This window comes from Schistocerca nitens, unplaced genomic scaffold, assembly GCF_023898315.1.
Source record: "Schistocerca nitens isolate TAMUIC-IGC-003100 unplaced genomic scaffold, iqSchNite1.1 HiC_scaffold_316, whole genome shotgun sequence".
Classification (NCBI taxonomy): domain Eukaryota; kingdom Metazoa; phylum Arthropoda; class Insecta; order Orthoptera; family Acrididae; genus Schistocerca; species Schistocerca nitens.
The window spans coordinates 1-24,646 of record NW_026045851.1 but is presented as its reverse complement, the minus strand read 5'-3'; the positions used below and the strand labels follow the sequence as shown (position 1 = coordinate 24,646).

The 24,646-nt window shown below is 37.8% G+C and overlaps 1 protein-coding gene and 2 long non-coding RNA genes across 4 annotated transcripts in view; all 3 read right to left on the bottom strand.

Moving 5' to 3' along the window:
- Nucleotides 1-24,570, bottom strand: part of LOC126226524 (uncharacterized) — a 175,997-nt gene extending 151,427 nt beyond the window's left edge. The window contains exons 1-2 of one of the 2 annotated variants that reach the window (XR_007543954.1): nucleotides 24,421-24,570; nucleotides 21,753-21,846 (exon numbers count right to left, since the gene is read on the bottom strand). This is a non-coding gene — a long non-coding RNA (uncharacterized LOC126226524). The remainder of the gene's footprint in view (nucleotides 1-21,752; nucleotides 21,847-24,420) is intronic. The other variant, XR_007543953.1, reaches the window with a different exon arrangement.
- Nucleotides 14,601-18,409, bottom strand: LOC126226526 (uncharacterized). Its single transcript, XR_007543955.1, has 3 exons — nucleotides 16,348-18,409; nucleotides 16,117-16,242; nucleotides 14,601-16,020 (listed from the first exon to the last, which is right to left on the bottom strand). It is a non-coding gene; the product is annotated as an uncharacterized LOC126226526 (long non-coding RNA).
- LOC126226523 (uncharacterized) lies at nucleotides 18,492-19,582 on the bottom strand. The gene is made up of 3 exons (XM_049942224.1): nucleotides 19,437-19,582; nucleotides 19,187-19,333; nucleotides 18,492-19,066 (listed from the first exon to the last, which is right to left on the bottom strand). Exons 1-3 carry the CDS (start codon nucleotides 19,560-19,562, stop codon nucleotides 18,770-18,772), a joined length of 570 nt encoding a protein of 189 aa, XP_049798181.1. The 5' UTR covers nucleotides 19,563-19,582; the 3' UTR covers nucleotides 18,492-18,769.
- Nucleotides 24,571-24,646: the final 76 nt, after the last annotated feature.

Sequence of the window (24,646 nt, the reverse complement as noted above, 5' to 3'; positions counted from 1 at the left end):
ATTTTTTATAAACCTAGGAGTGATTTAGTTTTGTTTCAACTGATATGTTTGTGAAATTGTCGATGGTCTGAATCAGAGTTAACACCAATTCTGCAGGCTGCAGATTCCTTGACCAGCATCATGTGGTGGAGGTATCAGGGTCTTAATATTTCCTAGGTCCTCTACACACCTTTCTGCAATTGACCATGTCATCTTTATGGTGAGGAGAGTGTTTCATAATATTGTTAATAATTGGTTCCTTTTACTGACCACTGACAAAGACAATGTAGTTGCTGATAGGTTCAAGAAAAATCTGAGTTTCATCTCTATTAGAGATGCAACTCACACAATTATAGCAGGTGGTGGCTTAAGTCTACTATCAGTATGCTGTCAAAATACATGTTTCAAGGAAATGGTAGGCACAAAACATTTTATGAAATTTCTGAAAATTGATTTCAGCAGGTAGTTTGGATGCCCACACCAAGTGCAAAAGGTTGTGATAACATACTAGAGCTCTTAGTGACATACAATCCTTAGGTAACTGAGAACCTCTTGACACAGGAATCAGTAAAATGCAGGAAGATCTGCTGATGATTGATGCTTGGTGCAGGGAGTGGTAACTGACCTCAACATAAACAAATGAAACATATTGTTAATGCAGAGAAATAAACCTTATTTTATGACTACACATCTACACAACAATAACTGGAAGCCATTACTCCCACAAAATATCTAAAAGTATGCTTACACTGTGATCTGAAGTGGAACAACCACATAAAATTAATCACAGTAAGGCAGATGCCACACACATTCATTGGGAAAACCATCAGGAAATGGAGTCAATCAACAAAGAAAGTAGCTTACAAAACATTTGTTCAATCAATGCTTGAATACCGATCATCATCTGGGATCCACATCAGATATGATTGATTGAGAAAACAGAAGAGACACAGAAGAGCACAGGTTACAGGTTCATTTAGTAAGCATGAAAGTGTCATGGAGACTCCAGTCAGAGACCCTGCAAGATAAAATTCCAAGAATGTACAATTCCTAGAGGAGTCAATCAATATACTGCTTCCTCCCATATTTGTCTCACAAAAAGACCACCAAGATATAATTAGAGAGATTTGATTCCACACAGAGGCTTAACAGCAATTGTTCTTCCCGTGAATCATACGCAACTCGAGTAGAAAAAGTAGGAAGTGACAGTTGTACACAAACCACTTTGATCATAATGGCTTGCAGAGCATAGATGTAGTTGTGACCACAAGATCACTGCAGTGAAACTGAACACCATAACATTTAAATCCACCAAAACTAAATACAGAATACATCTAAATTAGGAAAAATTCAATTGATGCCTTCCTGAGAAAAAAATACCCAACCTTTCCAAAATAACAATGCACTGAAACTTCTTGGCAGATTAAAACTGTGTGCCGGACCGAGACTCGAACTCTGGACCTCTGCCTTTCGTGGGCAAGTGCTCTACCAACTGAGGTACCCAAGCACGACTCACGCCCCATCCTCACAGCTTTACTTACGCCAGTACCTCACCTCCTACCTTCCAAACTTTACAGAAGCTCTCCCACGAACCTTGCAGAACTAGCACTCCTGAAAGAAAGGATATAGCGGAGACATGGCTCAGCCACAGCCTGGGGGATGTTTCCAGAGTGAGATTTTCACTCTGCAGTGGAGTGTGCACTGATATGAAACTTCCTAGCAGTGCATTGATTGGTTTGATCGTGAGGCACCAAAGAGTCACGAGTCTGACACTGGACGAGTCTGTGGGTGATAAAAATTATATTGGGACACCAAGGCTAGACTACATTAACCATTTTAAAATGGATGTAGGCGGCAGTAGTTACATAGATATATAGAGGCTTGCACAGAACACACTAGTAAGGAAAGCCGCATTATAGTGTTCAGACTGAAGACCACAAGAACGACATCGTAACATTCTTATGACATACTTGCCAATGTTTTTGGAGCTAGGTGACAAGTATCTTTGAAGTTCCTCCTGGAAAAGTATGTGCAAATTGTACTACTGTAGAAATGGAAAACTATCAGCACCTTAACAGGAACCTAACTACAAATTAACATATAGACACGGCATGTCAGTTTCCGTAAGAATGAGCTTTTCTGATATCACAGTGTTAAAGAACTCGAATAAAGACCAAGAATATTGTTTGAATCAGACGCTATTTGTTATACTGCATATGTGAGCAGTACCTTCCACTTTCAATCGATTAAGCAACCAAAACACAATACATAAATGTATCTATTTTGCATACTTTTGCCAGTAAATTTTCCTCAATAAGACCTCAGATTTGAACCCATAGTACATTTTGCGATGTATACACAGGTTTAGCAAGTTTTCTACAACATTTGTAGTTTTATCTATTACGTTTAAGAAACATTAAAACATGATAGATGCAACAGAGACTACAGTATCTAATTTTGAGTAGTTAGTTAAGTATGGGAGCTGTTTTTCGCACTGATCAGGTGCTCATACGTTCACAGAAAAATTAATGGCCTTCCTAAAGTTCTGCCAAACAATCATTACATCTCACTTATAACAACATGATAAAAACTTCTACCACAAGCTCATCATATTGACTGAAAAATATTAATTTACCGTCTATAATTCAATAAATTTGGTAATTTGTGCCATACTACTCACTGAACACAATGCCTCTCCACACACAGCCTAAAAGAGAACCAGCCAGAACAAACAGCAACACCAAACTGAACCCAATACACCACGCAACACGGAAGCCCTGAACACACCACCAGAGGGCACCACGTACAGCAAGGTTTACCTCTGTCAGAAGATTCGATTGAAAAACTTTCCTTCGATCCGTAATTAACGACCTTGGGGCACCGTGTTTTAATACATTGTCTTCCACTATGAATTTAGCTACCTCGGATGCTTTGGCTGTTTTCACGGCTTTTGTAATGGCGTAGCGTGCCAGATAATCAGTGCAAACAATAATCCGACTATTGTCACTAGCAGACGTAGGAAATCGTCCAAGGAGGTCAATCCCAAAACGCTGGAAAGGCGTTTTGGCTGGTGGAATTTGTATAAGTTGGCCAAGTGGTTTCTGATCAGCTGCCTTTTTCCTCTGTCACTCTCGACAGTGCGACACAATGACGGACACTCCTAAATAAACCTGGCCAGAAAAATCTCTTGTGGATTCTATGCTATGTGTTAATAAATCCTGAATGTCTGGCCTCAGGTGTGTCATTGAATTTCTGTAGAATGTATAAGCGAATGTGTTTAGGAATCACTGGTAGCCACCTCTTTCCAAACGGATCCAAATAATCCATTAACTATCTTTAATTGTCCTTTCACATCCTCTAACCGATTTAAGGCAAGCATAATTTTACATATCTTGGCGTCCTTCTTCTGCTCAGCAGAGAGATCCTGGAGTGCAGCCACACAGTCACTATCTTCATCAAAGTCTTGATGGTCTTGCACAGGATTTCTTGAGAAACAGCTGGCAGCTTGGTGGTTTCTTCCCCTTTTGTACATTCTGGTAATATCACACTGTTTATGATGTAGCGCCCACCTTATGAGTCGTCCTGTTGCATCCCTAAGATCTGTCAACACACAAAGTGAATGATGGTCTGTAACAACTGTGAATGGCCTTCCACAGAGCTACTGTCGAAATTTGCAAATGGGCCAGCTGTACCTCCACCAAAATAATGTCACGTAGAGGAAGGTCTAATTAGACGAATGGAGTTTTCTCACGATCAGCCTCATCTACTTCGATTCGCCAGTATCCCGAGTACATGTCCATAGCTGAGAAAAACTTACCCCCCATTCAGGCAATCTAGTGTATCCTCAATTCGTGGAAGAGGGTAAATGACCTTTTTAGTTATTCTATTAAGCTTCCTGTAATCAGCACAATTGCGTCAACTTCCATGCTTTTCCTGATGAGAACCACTGGTGACGACCATGGGCTGTGCGAAGGCAGCAGGATGTCATTCTTCATCATTTTCTCTACCTTGTCGCCAATTATTTGACGTTCCGTTGCTGACACACGGTATGCTTTCTGGCTTGTTAATTGATGGTCTCCAGTGGTAATCCGGTGCTTCACCGTCGATTTGTCTAATCTGCTCTTCACCTGTGGATTGATGCATTCAGAGAACTCTTGAAGAATGGCAAGTAGCTTCTTCTGCTGTTCCTTAGTGAGATCTGGCGATAGTCGAGCTAGAAGATCTTGTCTCTTGGTGGTAGTGCTAATGCTAATTTCGCTCATAGACTCGGCATGGGAGGTTTCTATGACGGTGAGCTGTTCTTCAATTAATGGCTCAGCATTTGCTACACACATGCGTCTTCGATGATTCTTGGCGACAGTTAGCTATCCACAGTTCACCGAACCCGCTCTTAAATGAGACAACAGAGGCTGGGATGACTTAGTTATTCACTGGTATACTTCTCTTACATTCCTCTACAAGATCCATGGATTGATGCATGGCATGACACATGACATTTACCTTTCTAGCGCTGACTGCAGGAATGAACACTTCATCCAGCACACATATTCTCCACACACTCTGATGTACATATGCCTGTCCACAGTATCTCATCTCATCTAGCATAATCTTCAAGTGACCACAATCTATAATTGCCTGAAAAGCCTTCAGAAAGTCCCATCCGAGAATGACGTCATGACTACACTCTTGGAAGATGTTGAATTCTCAGGGTTGTGTATGGCCACTTATACCCACACAAATGGTACATCTTCCTGTAGGTTTCCCATTTGCCACCCTCAGCAGAGACGTTTTTTGCATCGGTTATCTGCAAACTGGCGACAGTGATTTTCGGAAATGACTGAATATGATGCACCAGAGTTCACAAGAGCTTGGGCTGGTCGGATATTCAAGAGGATATCTATGTAGTTTCCTATCATTTTTGTAGTGATCGACAGTGAAGAATCTCTCTCTTCGGCGGCCTCACCTCCAAGGAAGGTCGCACCCTTTGGTTTTCCAGGTTGCGGCGGCTAGGTGATCGGCTGGAGCTTCTAAACGGCGATGGAGACCTTGATCTGCGTGTTGGGGAGCGTCCTCTCCAGTGGCTAGTCTGCGGCGGTGGTGACCTACGACGTCCTCCACCCACTACTTGTTGTTCATCTTCGTCGTCCCGGGGTTGGCGTCGGCTAAGATCTGTCTGTTGTCTTCTGGTGGAGGCGCCGGGTATTGGAACTTGTGATAGCGCACATCATCAACGACACAGTGGCTCCCATCAGGCCACAACAAAGCCGCCGTTTACGTGGCGAGAAACCAGAGTTCGAGCCATATTCAATAGATAGGAGACAGAAGAAGAAGAAGAAGAGGACGTTATGGCGACAGCAACTGTCGCCCCCACATGAGACTTCCTTCCGGGTTCTCTGTGACGATGGTCAAGATCCAAACAAGTGGCTGAAGGTATATGAACGTATAGCCAAATTTAACAAATGGGGTGACACCGTGTGTTTGGCTTACGTATTTTTGTACTTGGAGGGCACTGAGGAGCACTGGTATGAGAACAACGAGGAGAAATTCACTAGCTGGCGGAACTGCGCTAGTATTTCGGCGACACACAACGAAGTCATGGTATGACAGTGTAGAGGATTAACTGGGGGCGCGGGAACAGGAGCATTGACTGTCTGCTTGTTCCTGTTCCTCTTCTGTAATGATTTCGCTAGGCAGTGGCCTCTCAGCGATTGCACGCAGTTCTAGGTCTCGGTCAATCTGTGAGACATCAAAACCAGATCGAGCTATAGACCTCCCACCTAAATTTTTAAAATATTGTAAACATACAACGAAAATATGCATCGTCACTAGTTTTTAGTTAAAATCTTCAATGATCGGTGGAAAGGAGTCAAATATTTAAATGCATATGCAACATGCAAATGCATATAATTGCAGTCTCTAAATTATAACCAAACGGAAGAAATAAAATGAGCAGAACATACAGTGAGCACATATACGTATAATGTAGATAAAAATGGATGAAAGGTAGATGGAGAGAAACAGTTCATCATATTCCAACCTTGCTTAGATTCAGTATTATGGGACAGAGCACTCATGCGTGGCCTCATCCTCTGAAAAAATTGACATGTCCATCCTCACTGTCCAACCTTGCCTGTAAGGAGAGGTTCCCACCAGTGGGACAGACTTTTTGAAACAATCTATGCAGTGATTCAGGTAAAGGTCCAAGGAAATCACACCCTGCAACCATTCACCCTGGTGGGCCCTCATTTGCGAGTAATGGACGAAATAAAGATTCAGAATTTCGTGTCATGATCTATACATTTAAAAATGAAAGCGCTTCACATAGTGGTTGCATAGTGTAATGGTGAAGGTATCGACCTCACATACAGTGTGTTGTTGGTTTGAATCTCGGCAGATGTACTTAATTTATTTCTATTTTAAACCTTCATCGAAATGACTTTGATCATTATTTTTATTCAGTTAATTGGTGTAAATGTAATTTTTCTATTCATTGGTCACATTAATTTAATCAACGTTTTAATTTCATTTGCTCTTATTTTTTCTTCCTTTGGTTTTTTGCACTTGGAATCTTCGTGCATGTGAATCTAGTTAATTTTATGTATATATCATTATGTTTTAACATTTGAAGATGACGATCTGTGGGTTAAAAGCAGAAAGCAAATGATGAAATAATCTGTAAACGTAGGCTTCTCCGGCCGTTGTCACAGTCAATAAAATTCTTCAGAGTTTGAGGCCGCATTGTCATCTGTAAATTTAGCAATACACCCTGAGAAAGGCGCTTTGCAACAGTCGTCGAAACGTCGGAATTTTACAGATGACAATGGGGCCTCAAACCCAGAAGAACTTTATTGACGATGAAATAATCTATTTATATGACTGTGCAATGGATTCAAGAATGTATATTTCGTTAAAAGATTTACATCTATTTGGATGGCTATCGTCATAGAAACATTCAAAATATACATTCTTATTGCGCTATTTACAAATTAACATAGATAATGATTTAAACGAAAGCAGGGATTATAAGTAAAACGAAATTCAGGCAAAATGAGAGACATAAATGATGAATGCAATAACACTGATGAGAAGTCAGATGACAAAATGAAAGTAATTAAATCGAAATTAATAATACCAATAATCAAAATCACATGAACTATGATTCCAAATGAAAAAGGCGAATAGGTAGAAATATGAGTGCAAATGATGAACCTTATACGATGATAAATATGACTGGCAAATGATAAAAAATACATTTAAACCAATTAATTGAATAAAAATAATGATCAAACTCATTTCGATAGAGATCTAATAATAAATAAGTGTATATCACGAGATTTGAACTGCATGGGATGTCAGTACCTTCGCCATTACGCTATGTAACCGGACTGTAGGCCCTCATCGCTATTAAATCTTTACACCAATATGCGAAATATTTATTAATATTTACTTTCAAATCAGTGCACACCAGGATGAAAGACAATACGGCACCTCCATCCCTTACGGATAGATTTGAAGAGTCGATTCTCCACTTTCTACGACATTATGTTAAATTCAATGTTGCGGGACGGACCACGTATCTGCGGTCACGTCCTCCAAAAATTGATATCTCGAATTCTGATTCCCTACCCTAAGAGCTTGCAACAGATTTGTTGGCCAGAAATATTATATGTTACTACAAATGTTGTTGGGTGCGTATTACGCATGTCAGAAACAGTTATGTTCCACGGGAGCTTATAGCTATTTTGTTAGCAAAACTGAAAACCTTGTAGCTATAGAGGCTTATTACTGTCACTTCTTCCTTGAAAAACTTCTGTTTGCTGTATGAAATCAACTTGCTATGAGCACTGCCTCAGGCGGCACGTGATACTTATGTAGCGTTGTCGGTAGATGGCAGCTCGCACGTTACCTCTTAGCGAGACGGGGGAGCGTCCCACACGTAAACTGAATGCGCGGGAAATAGAACTTCGCTATGTGTAGGGATGGGCTAAACTGTGACTTTTCAGTATCAGTGATTTCTGCGAGTGCTTCTTCCGGTAACTGCAATTCTTAGACGCAGCTTAAAATTACAGTTAACGCACTCTACCAACGCTATTTTCGCGATTTATAACCGTAGATGTGAAAGTCTCAAGTAAGAACTAAGAAGCAGTTCAATATACAGGAATGCTCATTTCCCCGACCTATAGTTTCGAAGAGTCGATTCTCCACTTTCAACGACATTACGTTAAATTCAATGTTGCGGGACGGACCACGTATCTGCGGTCACGTCCTCCAAAAATTGATGTCTTGAAATCTGATTCCCTAGCCTAATAGCTTGCAACAGATTTGTTGGCCACAAATATTATATGTTACTACAAATGTTGTTGGGTGCGTATTACGCATGTCAGAAACAGTTAAGTTCCACGGGAGCTTATAGCTATTTTGTTAGCAAAATTGGAAAGGTCGTTGTTGTGGAGGTTTGTTACAGTCATTTCTTCCTTGCGAAACTTCTGTTTGCTATTTGAAATCGACTCGTTACGAGCGCTGCACGCGGCACTTGTTCAGCGTCGTCGGTAGATGGCAGCTCGCACGTTACCTCTTAGCGAGACAGGGTTGCGTCGGGAAGCCTAACACACACATCATTGTGGTCCAAAACCACTCGGAAGTGACGTCAAAATGACGTATAAGCAAACGCGCTGCACACTTGTCGAGTATCGAGATCCGTGGTCGAGTCGAGTTACGTGAAAGTTTTCGGACCACACTGGAGTGTATGTTAAAACGTCGGTGCGTGTCTGCTGAATCGTCCTGAAACGAGTGTGATCCGCTGATATGTGACCGTAATGTGAAAGAAAGGTGGCTGTTATCCACGTACACTGTAACGGAGAAATGGAAATGTATTTATAAATTACGTAGAAGTAAATAAATCGTACGGATTCTCAGCTTATTGGATTTTACCTGTTTCTTGACCATGCTGTGATTGATCTGCTTATTCTATCGAGGACCAAATAGGTAGCATAAAATGTTATACACCGAAATAATAAATGCAGTATTTCCGTTACACATTCCATAAACCATCATGTATAACCGTTGAGAGAAGCTAAACATTGCCATTGCTTACGAGAAATAGCATTTGTTGTCTAGTACGCAGCTCATACTGGGGGAAAAAACAAACTGTTAAGAATAGTGTCGTGACAAGGCTATAAATTTTCGTTTCCTGAGATACGTAAGATTCCAGTGCAGTTATAATGAAATATTGGTTTACCAACAGCTGTTACTTGTGTTAAAAATATATATATATATATGTTTTCTAAATTATGCCTCACAGGAAGTTAATGCCTTTTGCCGTCTTCTCAGTTAATTGTGAAAACAACTTTTCAGAAGAAGCAGGCTTTGTTATACATTTAAGGGGTAGTTGTTTGGCTATACATAGGACAGCCAATCTTTTATATTAATAATAGTTTCTATGATCATACAAATGAATTTTGATCATGCAAAAGCGGCCTCAAAGGATCATGAAAGAAACCTCCAAGGGCAAAAACTACTTCCTGTGTTCATTATACCACAGTTAAATTAGTAAGAATACTTGTGTGTTGTGCCATGCAGTGTCACACAAAAACTATATATGATTTAACGAGAATGGGTAAATAACTTGACTGCATAAGAAACAAGGCAGTTTGCTATGGGGTGCATAGCTCACTCAGCAAGAAAGAAGAGTGAATGACAGGCTGTGTTACAAAGAGTGTTGTCTTAAACCTTTCACATTATTTCCACTTTCCTGGCAATTTAACTATGCACAATTCATAGCTGAATGAAATATTTCATTTTGTATATGAATCCAGGTCATGTGGACTTTCTTCTCATGTGGCTGTGACTTCAGTTTTGGAAAATTTTACTAAAAATTTACAAACAACAGAACGCTATGAAGCTTTCCATAAAGCATTCTTGTAACCATTCTTACTGTGAGAGCATATAAAAATTAGTTCTGCACCCCTCCAGTATCACAGTACATTTACATTTTGCACCACATAATGCATAGTAACTGTAGATTTGATTCAGATGTTCAAATACTGAGAGATGTAAGGTATTTATTGTGCTACACAGTTTTGATTAAGAAATTGTCTCCAGAAAACATTTGTTTTACTAATGCATCTGGTATCCTGTAAATAATGATAAGATAATCTGATACACTACAGTCTGACAAGACGACCAAATTTAAAGAGACTACAGTAACAGCTATGTTACATTAACTGTGATTAGGAAGACAGGCTACTGTTTGCCTTACAGATAACACTGAAAGAAAATAATTTCTGCTGCCATCTGTAAATTAAGTAGCAGTCTGACTTCCTATTGAGATAAAGCCATGTGTTATTTAAACTTGTTGTTGATGCTGTGATACATACAGGTTTTGAATTTTGAAAATTCCAGTAACACTTCAAATTAAAGTAAATGAGACATTGGTAACAAATGCATGTAGTGTTGCAAACTTCTTAAATAGGTGCAGTACTTTGTATCTGTTACTGACAGCTTCAGGTTATCAGGTTCAGTTAACAGTGCAATTGAACATCTGAGACCACTCCCTACAAATAACTTCAGTAAAATGGAAATGACACTTACTTCTCCCTAAGTAGCAGCATCCATCATAAAATCCTTAAAGTATTCTAGTGAAGTTTTTCAAAGTGTATTCATGTGAGTTGAGTTGTACCTCAAATTATTTGTGTAATCAATCTCTTATCAGTGGAACATTTCCAGGCTGGCTGAAATATGCCTAAGTTAAGCCTCTGTACAAGAAGAGCGTTAAAGAGATACTATCAAATTATTGATCATTTTCACTTTTGCTGGCGTCTTCAAAAATATTTGAAAAGGTTGTGTCTAAGCATCTTCTTAAGCATCCGACTGCAAACAATATATCATCCAAGTCACAGTTTGGGTTCCTTATGCTTACTGATATAGAGAAGGGTATTTGCACATACAGTGGGAATAATTCATAAGAAAACAAGTTAGAGGCTACTGGCATTCTCTGTGACCTGTCAAAAGCCCTTGACTATGAATCACAGCTTTCTCTCAAGAGAATTAGAATATTGTGATGTCACTGGCAGTGCTGCAAAATGGTTAGAGTCTGACCTAACTAAAAGGAAACAAGGGTGTCACTGCAAATACATGCAGAGTAAGCAAATAGTCTAAGTCTGATTGGGAAGTAATTACATGTGGTGCTCCTCAAGGTTCCATCTTGAATCTGTTGTTTATTCCTGTCTACAGTAATGACCTCATCTGTTAAATTGCCAGATGCTAAGTTTGTTTTGTTGGCACATGACACAAACATTGTAACAAATAGCAAGTCAAGTACAGATTTAGAAATTGCTACTAATCAAATTTTCACTTACAATAAATGGTTTAGAAGTAATTTACTGTCATTAAACTTTTGGAAAGACCCACTATATGCAGATAAGAACCTGTAAGAAATTTGTTTCCAGGATGTGTATAATGTACGAAGACATGCAGATAGAAGCAGTTGACAGTGTTAAATTTCTCGGGTTACAACTCAGTAATAAATTCAGTTAGGAAGGGTGTGTACCACAAAATTGCTGAAGCACCTAAACAAGTTTGTATTTGCAATGGGAATGATGTCAGATGTAGGAGATAGAAAAAAAAACTTGCTTACTTCATTTGCTTTCATATTTTGAGGTACCTCGTCAAACCGAGCAAAAGTTTTTAGACTGCAGAAGCATGTAATAAGACTCAATTGTGTTGTAAATTCCATATAATCATGTACAAATCTGAGCAAGGAAGTGGGTATTCTAACCAATGCTTCAGTATATTTATCCCTTAAAGAAATTGGTTGCAAATAACGTTTATTTCCAGACAATAGCTCAGCACATAGTAAAATACTAGGAACAATAAGACCTAAAATTGCTTACCTTGGTCCAAAGAGGAGTCCAGTTTACGAGAACACACATTTTCAATAAATTGCCAGCTACCATTAAAAAGTTTGTTTCAGAAACAGCACAGTTTAAACAGAGTTTGAAAGATTTTTAGGCAGGCAGCTCCTCTATAAATGAATATCTTAACAGGGACTGTTAGACCAGCTTAAGTAAAAATGTCTTGGATTTGGTTTTACAACAGTTAAGATTAGGTGTTGTGTGTATGATAAATTTGTTAAAAGTTCATAACTGTTTCATTCTGAGTGTATTAATTCTGTAAACGTTGGCAGTCCCAGTTTATCTGTTATGTATTCACATATCTTTAAAGTATCCTGACATGTGATCAGGGAAGTGTTATATTCAGATGGTCTTTGTTTTTTATGTTGTACTTTGACATATTCCATAGCCAAGAAACCCATCTCATTTTTGGGTCTATAGAATGAGAACTGAATGTAATGTAGTAAAATACATCTGAGGATGTTAAACATGGCTTCAGTTATCAGCATAGATGTGTAGCCATTTCAGTTGCTAAGATGAGTACTTAAAGATACCAGTGATATTTATTATGGGTTTATTATGTTGATCATACCTGTGTACACCCAATTCAATTGATAATCAACTCGTATGGCTATAATTTATATGTAAAATATTGTCAGGATAGAACAATTGTCATATCCAATCGCTCAATGAACACTACTTTTATGTCAGGTCTTTCGTTCCACTGTTGAATCTTCGAATTGTGTGTAATGAACTGGCAAGAGCTACAGACAGTGCCATGATGTACAGCCAAGCATTTTAAATGCATGTTGAATCAGAGCTTGAAGATGATACTCATTAGTTAAAAACCTTTGTTGAATTTGTATACCGTTACTTTAATATTTCCATTCCCCTCAAAACATTGGTAATACAAATCACAGTAAGGATTGTACACTAAATTAATTCCTCTGCAACAGGAACAACACCCCTTTAAACATACATCTGCAAGTCGTGGTTTCACCTTCTACAATACTTCACTCCCGGTCTCACTCCCTTCCCAAGGACTGCACACTTTTCATGTCTTTACACATACTGTTACATCAGTGTGCAAATTTTAGTCTTTGTATTTTATCCTTGCTACCTTCAGAATTTCCTAGCGTATAGTCCAGCTAACAGTGTCAAAAGCTTTCTCTATATCCTCTTGTAAGATTTTTCGTAGGACCAATACTGCCTCATGTGTTGCTACTTTTTCCCAGATACCAAAGTAATGTTTCCTGAGGTCAGTTGGCACCTACCAGTTTGTCCACTATTCTTTACTTAATTTGTGTCAAACTACAACCATGACTTGCCACACTGATAGTTCTGTAATATTTCCAACTTTCAGTGCCTGGTTTTCTTGGAATAGGAATTATTACTTCCTTCTGAAACGTGAAGGTTTTTCACTTGTCTCTTATCTTGCATACCACATGAAATAGTTCGACTTGGCTGTCTGTCTGAAGGATCTCCACAAATGTGAGGGAATGTCTACTCCAGGTGCCTTGTTTGGGTGTAGGTCTTTCATCACCATGTGAAATTATTCTCTTAGTCTATCTCCCACCTAGTCTTCATCTGTCTCTTATAATATTGTACTCTAATTTCTCTTGTTATAGTAAACAGTTTAAGTAAGAGCCCGTATTTACTCTTTTGATGAATTTCATACACAATCTAATGTACCTTAGGTTAAAGGTAAGTTAAACAATCCCCATTCTTCCTGCTACAATAAAAATATTCAGAAAGAATATGTACAATCTGAATGCCTTGACACAGTGTATTTTTTGGAAAGTGGTCCATACATGAAGGTAGTTACCAGTCCTTTGTGTATTTAATAAAGTTTTTTCTGCTCTGTTCATATAACACTAAGGTTCTTGGTTAGTCTATCTCTACAATAGGATGCAGCTGGCTGAAATATCCAGAAAGGATATGGAAATAACTTAATCCAACAAAAGTGACTGCTTATGGCAACCTTTATACTTTTGGGGAACCCTGCCTCCTTTTCACGAGTTTGTAAATGACTTTTTTCTTAATCTTCCTTAATGTGGCACAAATCAACTCTTCCCTCATAAGTTACCAGCAACAACAGAGTGAAACTGAAATAAGGTTGTGATACATAAGGAATATCAGTCACACGTTACCTATGTGGATTGCTAGTGTTTGTAACAGAAGCCTCTTTAAGAAATTTAATAAATCTAAAAGGAAAACTTAGCAGCAGAGTGCAAAATCACATGACATTCAAGGCAAAGATTTCTTAGTTGCCTGTGAAACATACCTTGAAGAATATACTTTGCTCCTGCTGATCTAAACCACTTAAAGGGTTCAAAGTTGTACTGAAGTATCACCATTATGTAGTACTACTACTGAATGCAGCCTGTTTTGTCGGCTTTGGTGAATAATAGTCAGTAAAAACCTTACTAATTTATATGAAGCTGGTATCTGTACAGATACCATTGGTGGTCTTGCAGCTCTCTAAGAATGAAATTATAATGAAATCCAGACCTTTAGCTGCTTACAGGTGTTGATAATTAGGTATATTCTGCACACAATTTCTGATCTGTTATTGCCACATTTCCCATGAAATGATAATATCTTACACACACACACACACACACACACACACACACACACACACACAACTCAGGTCACCAAGCTACAGAATTATTATACAGAAACAAAAAATATAAATATCAATCTATTTTATTGGGCATTTACATATTATTACACCTTACTACAATCAATGTTAAAAATATTACATGAACATAAATTTTGATACCATTGACATTACAAGTGGAGTTGACGCCATGAACAAGATTGTAAACATTTTTTTTCCTAAAATGGAACACAGATGGGACCTTCAATGGGGCTACTAGGGATATAAGAAATCAATTTCTTCCAAGCCTAATTAGAAAGTACTGTCTGCAGAATTCTGCCATCAAATCATAACAGACATGTTCCACTGTTTTTTCATTTTTTTTTTTTTTTTGAAAAAAGCAAGTTTGTGAAACATGTCATGCAGTGATACGCACCAGGGAAAGTTGAATTAACTGCAAGATTAGTGAATGTGAAGTTGGACAATGTTTTATATGGAGAGTACAATGTTCAAAGACTAATTATGTTGTAAGCTTTGCTCTACCAAACTGCGCATGTGAAGATTTTGAGATATATAAATACCCATGCAAGCATTTCTGTGCAATCTTTATTTTCTATCCAGAGTGGGGTTTTGATAAAATACCAGAAAGCTGCAGGAACAGCCCATTAATCTGTCTTCACAAGATGTACAGGTTTGGTTTCAGAAGTGTGTCTGCAGTAATTTCACATGAAGACAGTAGCAATGAGGACACAGTTGAGGAAACACATATAGAGCATCACACTGATACCTTAACCATTTCTTTGCAGCAATTTGAAGTGAAGGTGGTGTTCAAACAGGTTTATCATCTCACATACAACTGTATCAACAGTGAAACATTATGAAAAGTACTTGAATCACTCAGCAACTGTGTGCCAGATTTGCAGTTAGCAAACCCTGAAATTTGTGGTCTCCCCACAGCTGTGCCATCAAATTCCCAACAATAATATTAAGTAAGATGCCATTACTTTTACAGGGCCTAGCATAAAGACCCCTCTCATTGTAATGTTCATATATTTGTGCCTTAATGGATAATTAACTACTAAGGAATAGATCACATGGAGGTCATAGCATTCCATTTGAAGGATCAAACAATAAGAGCTACCTAAAAAATACTAATAAGGGAGATCTTTATGCCAAGTTCTGTAAGCAAACTTTGTCACACATTTGAATTTTTAAGTAGCAGTAGTGAAAAATATTTCTCTGTGGAAAGTTAATAAGGTAGTTATATTGACCGTGATTTGTATTTCCTTTACCGAAGCAACAATGTCTACTTCTCATTACAAGAAATCCTTGGACTGTTGAGGAACTGTTCGAAAATTACAATCAAATTGCAAACATTTATGTGCCACAACAAATGGCAGTTTGATACACACGTGAAATACTATATGGATTGTTTTCCTTCAGGAATACTATCAATCTTCCAAGATATCCTTGGAATATAACAGTCTTGATGCAATCTGGTGTGAATTTTCCCATGGACTGAAGGCCAGAAATCCATCATAACTGAACCTAACAAATAAATTAACAACAAGTAATTGAGTTATGCAACATGAAGACAACTGATACACATGTTTTCAAGGCACAATTCCAAAATTTAGTACTCACTTCTTTTGGTGCCCAATGACATTGCTCGCCAGCTGCAATGCCCAGAACTACTTTACAACTGAATTTAATAAACATTACTGGTATTCCAGTAACAGTAATTGCTTCTGTGTGGTATCTGCAGTAACTCTGCAAAGTTATTAAGAACATTAGAACCAGGGTGGTAGATATCCAATATGTAGGTAACTGATACACATTAAGCTTCCAAAGCAAATAAAAAAAGTCAATACTTACTTCATTTGGTCCCAATGACATTGCTGACCAGATACCATATCAAGGAAACACCATACTCTTCTGTCAGAGTGATACTGGGCAATCTCATGTTCATTAACAGGGCAGTATCTTTTTCTCTGTTTCACATGAATCACTAGACATGTTTTGAAGCAAGTGAGAGCAAGTGCATTCTTACTTGGAAAAAGAAATGCAAAATCTTTCCTCCATCAGTCATACGACATCTCAATGCCACTAAGATATATCTTATTTATTTTTTCCACCTTTTCAATTCTCAACATTGTCCCATATTTGAATTAACCTAATTTAAAGTTAAAATCTTTTACTTCATATTTTAAAAAGTTTGCAAGTTCTACACTACCATCTAGTTTAATTCCTCAGAAAAATCTTTTCTCTGATGAACAACGAAAAATCCAGGATGGAATGTAACAATATTATGAAAAGGATAGTTGTTGCTGCTCACCAAATGGTGAAGATGCTGAGTCACAGAAAGGCACAACAAAAAGACTGTCGGACTTATCTTTCGGGCAACAAGGGCCTTTTCAAAAGCGCGCGCGCACACTCGCTCACTCACAAACACACACACAAATGTAGCAACTACCCGTTTTATAATATTTTATCTATTGCTACTTCGAAATTCAAATGTGCAACAAAGTTTAAAAGCAGAGACCAACATAAAGACCTCATAGCATTCCATCTCGAGGATCAGAAATGACGGAGCTTATTTGTATTTTACATAGACAAAGAGCTATCTAAAATTCAAATAAACAGTCATTTCTTACCCTTCAAATGGGATGTTATAATGTGTTTAAGACAGATCTTGTAAGGCTTTTGGCATTGTTCTTCGCTATTGTTTGGAAGTTGATGGCACTGCTAATGGGAGACCACCAACTTCAGGATTTGCTAATTGCAAATCTTGCACACAGTTGCTCAGTGATTCAAGTACTTTTTGTAATGTTTCGCTCTTGCTGCAGTTGTATGTGAGATTATAAATCTGTTTACACAGCTCCCTTGCTTCAAACTGCTGCAAAGGAATATTCTTGGTTTGAACAACACCATCTGTATTTGCTGCCTCGACAGCCTCCTCAACCTCGACAGCCTCCTCAGCTGCTTCAACTGCCTCCTCAACAGCTTCGTCACTACTACTGCCTTCATATGAAATTACTGAAGAGCCACTTCTAAAGCCCACCCCATACATTTCATCAAGACAGATTAATGGACTAGTCATAACTTTCTGGCATTTTATCAAAACCCCACTCTGGGTAAAAAATAAAGATTGCACAGAAATGCTTGCATGAGTATTTATATCTCCGAAAATCTTCACATGTGCAATCTGGTATATCAAAGTTTACTACATAATTACAGTTTTTGGACTTTGCACTCTCCACACAAAATGAACCATCCGATCTCCTACTCACTGATCTTGCAGTTAACTCAACTTTTGCTGATGCATATCGCTGCATGACATGTTTCACAAACTTGTTTGTTTTTTTATGCAAAAACAGTGGAACATCTTTGTTATAAGCTTTGATGGCAGAATTCTGCAGACAGTACTTTCTAATTAGGCTTGGAAGAAACTGGTTTATTATAACCTTAGTAACCCCAGTTAAAGTCCTGTCTGAATTGTGTTTAAGGAAAAAAATGTTTTACAACCTTGTTCATTGCTTCAACTCCATTTGTAGTGTCAATAGTTGCAAATCTGCCCTTGTCCTCATACGCTTTCACCCATCTTTCACATACCGTTAGCCATTGCTGTTGAAAGTATGGCCATGCACGCTCTTTTCTCCGAGAAACCTCATGCGTTCGCAACTCTTCTACACGATCTCTAAATTCTCTCTCTGTTGGTGATTCTGAAATTTCTTGCCACATATCCAGAAATGTCTTCATGTCATTTGGTACACGTAGATTATCCTTTTTTTTTCAACCATCTTCCCCATGCCTGTTTTCGATGGAAAAGGCACAAGTAAACTTTCGTCTGAGGGAATGCTTGCTCAATTGCATTTATCTCTGACTCCGAGAAATCAGTAACCCAATATAGGGGATTCCAATCCTTGTTCCAGTCCTTGAAAATGTCTAGTGCTTTATGAATGGATCTTGCATTTTCAATCTGAATGGAAAAAAAAAACCAACAACCGAATAGTCCACATTACTCTTCACAGCTATAAAAAATAAAGGAATATCATATGATGATGTTTTGTATGTTGCATCTAACAAACAACTACCCCCATACTTCTTCAAAAGATCTCTCTGCCAACTGCTCTGATAGCAAAAAAGTAATGGTTTCACTTCTCCATTCGCTCCCGTACAATGTCTATAATAAATCATGTGATTGCTCGAGTCTTTGTGCCACTCATCAACCTGATTCTGCAGTCTAGTCTCGTCAAATAATACTTTATTTGTACCATAAAGGGTCCGATAAATGTGACTAAATAGTTTTCTCTGTGGGGTAAAAGGTAGTATTCATTTGACCTGGTATGTGTGTCCCAGTGAAATTGATTTCAACAAATCTGTCTAGAGCCAACTTAATGACTCTGAGAGATGTCATGCCACTGAGTACTAAGTTTTTGATTTCCTTTACATGTGAAGGATGTATGTACCCACTTGCTTCAACACTTTCAGTAGCATGTGTGTGTGCACTTGCTGGGGAAGCAGTCAAATAATAATGTAGATAGCTCTTAGGCGGGCATGGCAATGCCAAATCTTTCTGTAGACTTGCAAGAACCTGTAAGACAAAAATGTATCAATTATTTAACTAAGAGCATTAAAAACAACAGATTTTAAAGTATACCGTCAACTGATCATGTAAAATTTTCTCCAAGCAGAACCCAAACTGGATACTTACTTTTGCCTTGGTATCCCTGTGTTCATTTGCTGAGTGCATACTGTAATCAGGATACACCCTTATACACTTCATATTTAAAGTTGCTGGGCAGTTGGATTTTCTAGTATCCATGATCCTCAATCTCTTACGAGGAGTCACATGGTCTTCCTAAAGAGGGTAAAGAACTACTATAAAATTTATTTAATAAACTTTCCCTGTAACGAACTTGTTTTATGGAAAGTAAGTATATCTTAACACAGCATGATATTACCAAGTGCTCAGGTACACTAGACTCTTTACTTTTATAGTATTTTGGCCCCAAAACACAGTGCCTCGACCACACACTCTCCACTGCAAATGCACAACCAAAAAAGGGGATAGGGACATGTCCCTGCATTTGCTTGAAGAAATGCTTTGTTTTACATGGAACAGTTAATATATTTCTCACAGACAAAAAACATTGTTATTGTTAAATAATTCACGTATGTTATTGTTAATTAACTAAATACAATGTGAGAAAACATTTCATTCATTTGACAGGTATTGTCAAAGTTCTGAACTGATGGAAGCAGATTGTCTATCTACTTTACATAGTACTGGAGCAAAATTTTACAGGATGTCACACCTATTGTATCTAGCAAATAAATGGAACTGTCTGCCATGTGCAATGAGGATACCATACTGATTTCGGGCAACTGAAGTGTTTTATTGTGGTTCCAATAAATGTGGAATTAATATTCTTTGTAAACAAAGGAGATGTGAAGAACACATATGTAGAAAAATATAATTACTATAAATGTGGAATTACAAAAAATAAACTTAACTAGGAAGACAATAAAGCTAAACATGCCTGTCAATAGGTTCAATGAGCTGACTACTGCTTTACATATCAACACCACAATTATCGAAAACCATAGAAACCATTCAACATGAACACAGCAGTATAGATTCATTAAAATTATTTGTTAGTTGGCATCTGTCACTTGTTGACAAAGTGTTAGCACACCGGCTGCTGCTGTATTATAGGCAACAAACAGAGCAGGTCACTCAGCAAGTGCTGTTCAATTTAATTTTCATGTTAAAAAAAGTAGGTTTAGCTCAGTAGAGGCAGAGCACAGGTTGGGATTACGAAAGGATGGGAGACGTATACATGTAACTCTGTGCAGTGTTGGAAGTGGCCATTATGAAATAACATGAATATGACATGCTCTGCTGACAACTGGTTTTGGAGTGACCAATGGCATAACTGTGGCAGATACGACATTTTATAGCCCAGAATTTAAACTCATTTGATAACCTAACCATAACATGATGTGCAATATATCCTAGAAAATGGCTGTCAGCATTCTACAGAAGAACTGTTAATCATACTTTGTTCACAATTAATACACTGACTACGGGCAGTCGCAGCAGAGCCTCACACCTAACGCTGTTGCCTGGCCTGGCTTGATGGTGAAATATCAAACACTAAGCATGTGGCAGGAAACTAGCTGAAGCTATTCTCTATAGGCAAACTCAAGACAAAAAAAAATTGTATTTCAATGCTAAAAGCAAACTAATTTCTTCCTTTCATTAATTATGGCACCTGAAACTGTCCTCACACAAGCTGCATGGACTGCCAAATTACCAACTAATGAGCAGTCCTGGTTTGTATTCAGTTACAGGTTATAGGTGACAAGCTGATTTCAAATGAAATAATGATATGAAGAAGAAATATAAGGAATTAAAAAGTAAATACAATGTCAAAAATGACACAGCAGAGTGTTAGAAATAAAACTGCATCCAAACCTATTAACTAAATAAAAATAATGAAGTAATTTTGGTATAAAAAATATGAAAGAATCTGTCAAGACTCAAATCCACAAGTTTATATGGATCAGGAATGTTTCTTATCCATTGCACTATGCCACCACTCTACATTACACTAATGTAAGATTATTTGGTCCCAATGATCATGTGCTACCTTCAACCAGATCAGCCTTTCACATTATGTTACGATGTGAAAGCTAGCTCTAGCACCATAAAGATATTGTAAGGATACATAGTTATGCCTACTGTCTGAAAATGTTGATTAAGGCCAATCTTGTTGAAGGCAGCAAATGATTGCATGGTGTTCAAACACATCAAGAAAGGAAGTCAGACAAGAAAATGGAAGTGGATTGATCAGCTGTTGTGGCAGTCAGGAAATGGCGAACAGAGATAGTTTGGACCTGACGCATTCAGCACTCTGGAGGAAACCAGCTCCGACAGGAATTGTCAACCAACTAATAATTTTAATCAGCCTATTATCAAATGCAAGTGTGTAAAAATTACTGAGTGTATGGCTGTGAAAATGGATAAATGACAAACAAGTCAACACAGAGGAAAATAATTAATACAATTCTGCCTTGCATATCACAACAACTATTAACAATAACAAAAACAGTCAATTCCATCAATTGTTAGTGCAGCTTAGAAAGAAATGTCCACTTAAAGTAGCCTATATATACTATCCCTAATTCCAGCAAACTAAGTTCTTCCTTCAAGTATACATATATGAACTAAAATGGTAAACCACAGAAAGTAATTAATGCAGCAGTTCACTTACTTTTCATAACATCTGAAGAAGGCTCTTTAAAACGACTACTTCTCACGCAGTATGAAAACCCCACAGTTTTCAGCTGATCGAGAAGTGTTTCCACCTGAGAATAAAGTGACCAGTAGCATAAACTGAGGGTAACTACACTTAAGGTTAACTGGGAAACATGAATGAAGAGGGAAATTTTAGGCTTTACAAAATTCAGTTATTTAATGTACACAGCCTTTCATCACATCTGATGTTTTTGACAGCTAAAGTAAGTGTTATGTTATTAATCATGGATGAGTTAACAAAATTGGGAGTTCATTTGTTTGCTCTTTTGCTTTTATTCCATTGTTATTCACTGACCACAAATTATGTTACTGTTGACTTCAGTTAAAATTGTGATCATAAAATGTTCTTTCAGTTGTGATTATGATGATGAAAAATATTTTCCAAGTGCACATGAAGTTTAATGACCTAGTTTTGGGGTTAACTGATCAGTGCTTCAGTTAACCTCATTTCAAGCACGCCTTGCCTTATGTCAACAAAAGCTTTATTAAGCATACTATGAATTCCAGGTTGTATATACTAAGAATAAGAATCACCAATCAAAACTATCCAGTACAAAAGTTGAAACTGGTTAATACATCCATGAAAAAGTTTTTGTAAAAATTACAAAATGATTTCTCTCCTACAATTGAAAAATATCAGTTTTCGGCTGTCAAACTCTTAACAAACGTGAAAGAAAGACCTCTGACTACATTACTTCAATACAACATCCATTAAGCTTAATCACAAAATCTGCAAGCATCTTGGCACATTAATTTGCAAAGGGATTGAAATCTGTGACAAAGACCTGGGAAGGAGAGCATGATACGACGAACTGCTCACACAATTCATGAAACTTCCATTACGTACATGAGACACTCCCCTCAAGGACCACAACTTATGATTCTGCATAATCATCATATAAAAAAAACAGCATAATTTTGCATACTCTGCCACATCATACAAGCCATAAGCTTTGACTTCTTGTCTTGAAGTCTTACTTAAGTTATTGTATGATACAGGAAATTATCTAATGACAAATAGAGCAAAATCAATCACGATCTGGGCTGGTTAGCCAGAATTCCTCCTTATCACCAACAGAAATAATACAGCACTTTTAAGGCTTATTTGACTGATACACTCCAAATTTAAAAATAATTTGCCATCTATTTCTACTATTGGTATTCCTGACAAGGTTATAGATGCAGACCTCAACATTTCTCCTCCTCGAGAAGTCAACACTATCCAGTAGAAGAACTGAGATAATATATCCAGAAGACATTTTGCCTCATCCCAAGTCCTATGTTGTGAGACGAAAAACTAAGAAAAATAAATAAATGACTTAATAACTCACTCCCATCATCATTATCTCCCGTAAAAACCAGATCAATAGAAGAAATTAAAATAAAATCTAGCAGGGCAATAAGAAGAGTGTAGATGTAAAAGAACACCTGTAAGAGAAGTTTAACTTTGAGGGCTTCAAAGCGTCATAACGTTCTATACCCTATGAGGACCCATATTCACCAACAAGTATTTCTAAAGACTAAAACAGCTTACATTATCATCAAAATTTCAGTGTGGTGCTGAGAAAATTTTAGATCCTGACAGACTCTGTCTACCAATATAATCCAGGAATCCCAATAGACTTCCAACATTATCCACACATACTTAAGCAGCCACCTAAGCAGTGGTAATAATTGAAACATCGTAACATGTATTAATTAAGCGGACAGTTATTACTGAGCAATGGTATCCTGAACAAAAAGCTCTCACTCAGCATCCATCAACAATACACCTTTGCTCAGAATTCAGTAGGGAGGCCAAATGTGGTCATGTTGCAACATTTGCATAAAGTGGCATTCATTACAGTGCTATTGATGAAAAAAGTTGTTTCATAGTTGATGTCACTGACCTTGCTGAAACTTTGGTGAGAAACTAAGGATCTTACAGTCATTTGAATTACAGAGCTCCATATCCCTGCATAGACAGTTTTCTAGCTAATCTCTGAATTCAGTACCTCAATGAAATTCAGATCAGTGCCAGCACAAAGAAAACAGCAGTAATGGATTTGTGCAATTATGCACTGGAGCTGATAGTGCAATTAGAAAGAACTACGTAAAATTCCTGGGAAAATGCAGGATACATTTATGTGGAATACAGAGCCCACGCTCTGGCAATGACATTAGCTGCAAACATACTGCTTTTTATTTTCCTTTTGCATGATTGTTCCCAGGCCCTGAGTCCCATTTTCATGTGTGTCTTCTAAATTATGCCATTTACTCGAGACGACGTTTGCGCTTGAGCTGCTGCAATGTTCAGTTTCTCTTACTGTAAAACATAGATGACGAACTCACAAACGGCGAATTTTGAAACAAAGTTGCCATTAACTTCCTAAACACCGATCATTAATTACAATATTCCACGTGTATATGTTACAGTAAAGGTAATGTAACAATGCAGCACCTCACAACGAAAACAAAGAAAAAACTGCATAATACATAAAAAAACTCACTTAAAAATTGGAATCAGATCGCGGAAAGCGACATATAAAATTTATTAAAATGAAATCTTAACTGGCAGCAGAAAAAAAGTTATTTTCTAAGGCGCATATTTTTGCCAGCCAATTCTAACATAAAATTATTATTACCTCCTCCAACGAATTACAGTAGCCTGAAATCAGGCAATCCTCCGAAATTCTGAAATCTTTCGCAGCGTCACGAAAGATGTTTTCATACACCTGAGACATTTTGCTCGATAGCGAAAACACAACCACTCAAGATACACGGTCAGTATGACAGTGCAGAAGAAAGCAGACGCTTTTCCCGCTAACTCGATTCGACCACAGATCTCGATCAGTCGACAAGTGTGCAGCG

Bases quoted from the DNA above. Each gene is read 5' to 3' on its own strand.
- LOC126226523 (XM_049942224.1), bottom strand. From the start codon at position 19,562: ATGCAGGGACATGTCCCTATCCCCTTTTTTGGTTGTGCATTTGCAGTG. The intron at 19,334-19,436 runs GTAATATCATGC...TACCCTCTTTAG, and splicing joins CTAGTGTACCTGAGCACTTG to GAAGACCATGTGACTCCTCG. The intron at 19,067-19,186 runs GTAAGTATCCAG...TTTGTCTTACAG, and splicing joins ACAGGGATACCAAGGCAAAA to GTTCTTGCAAGTCTACAGAA.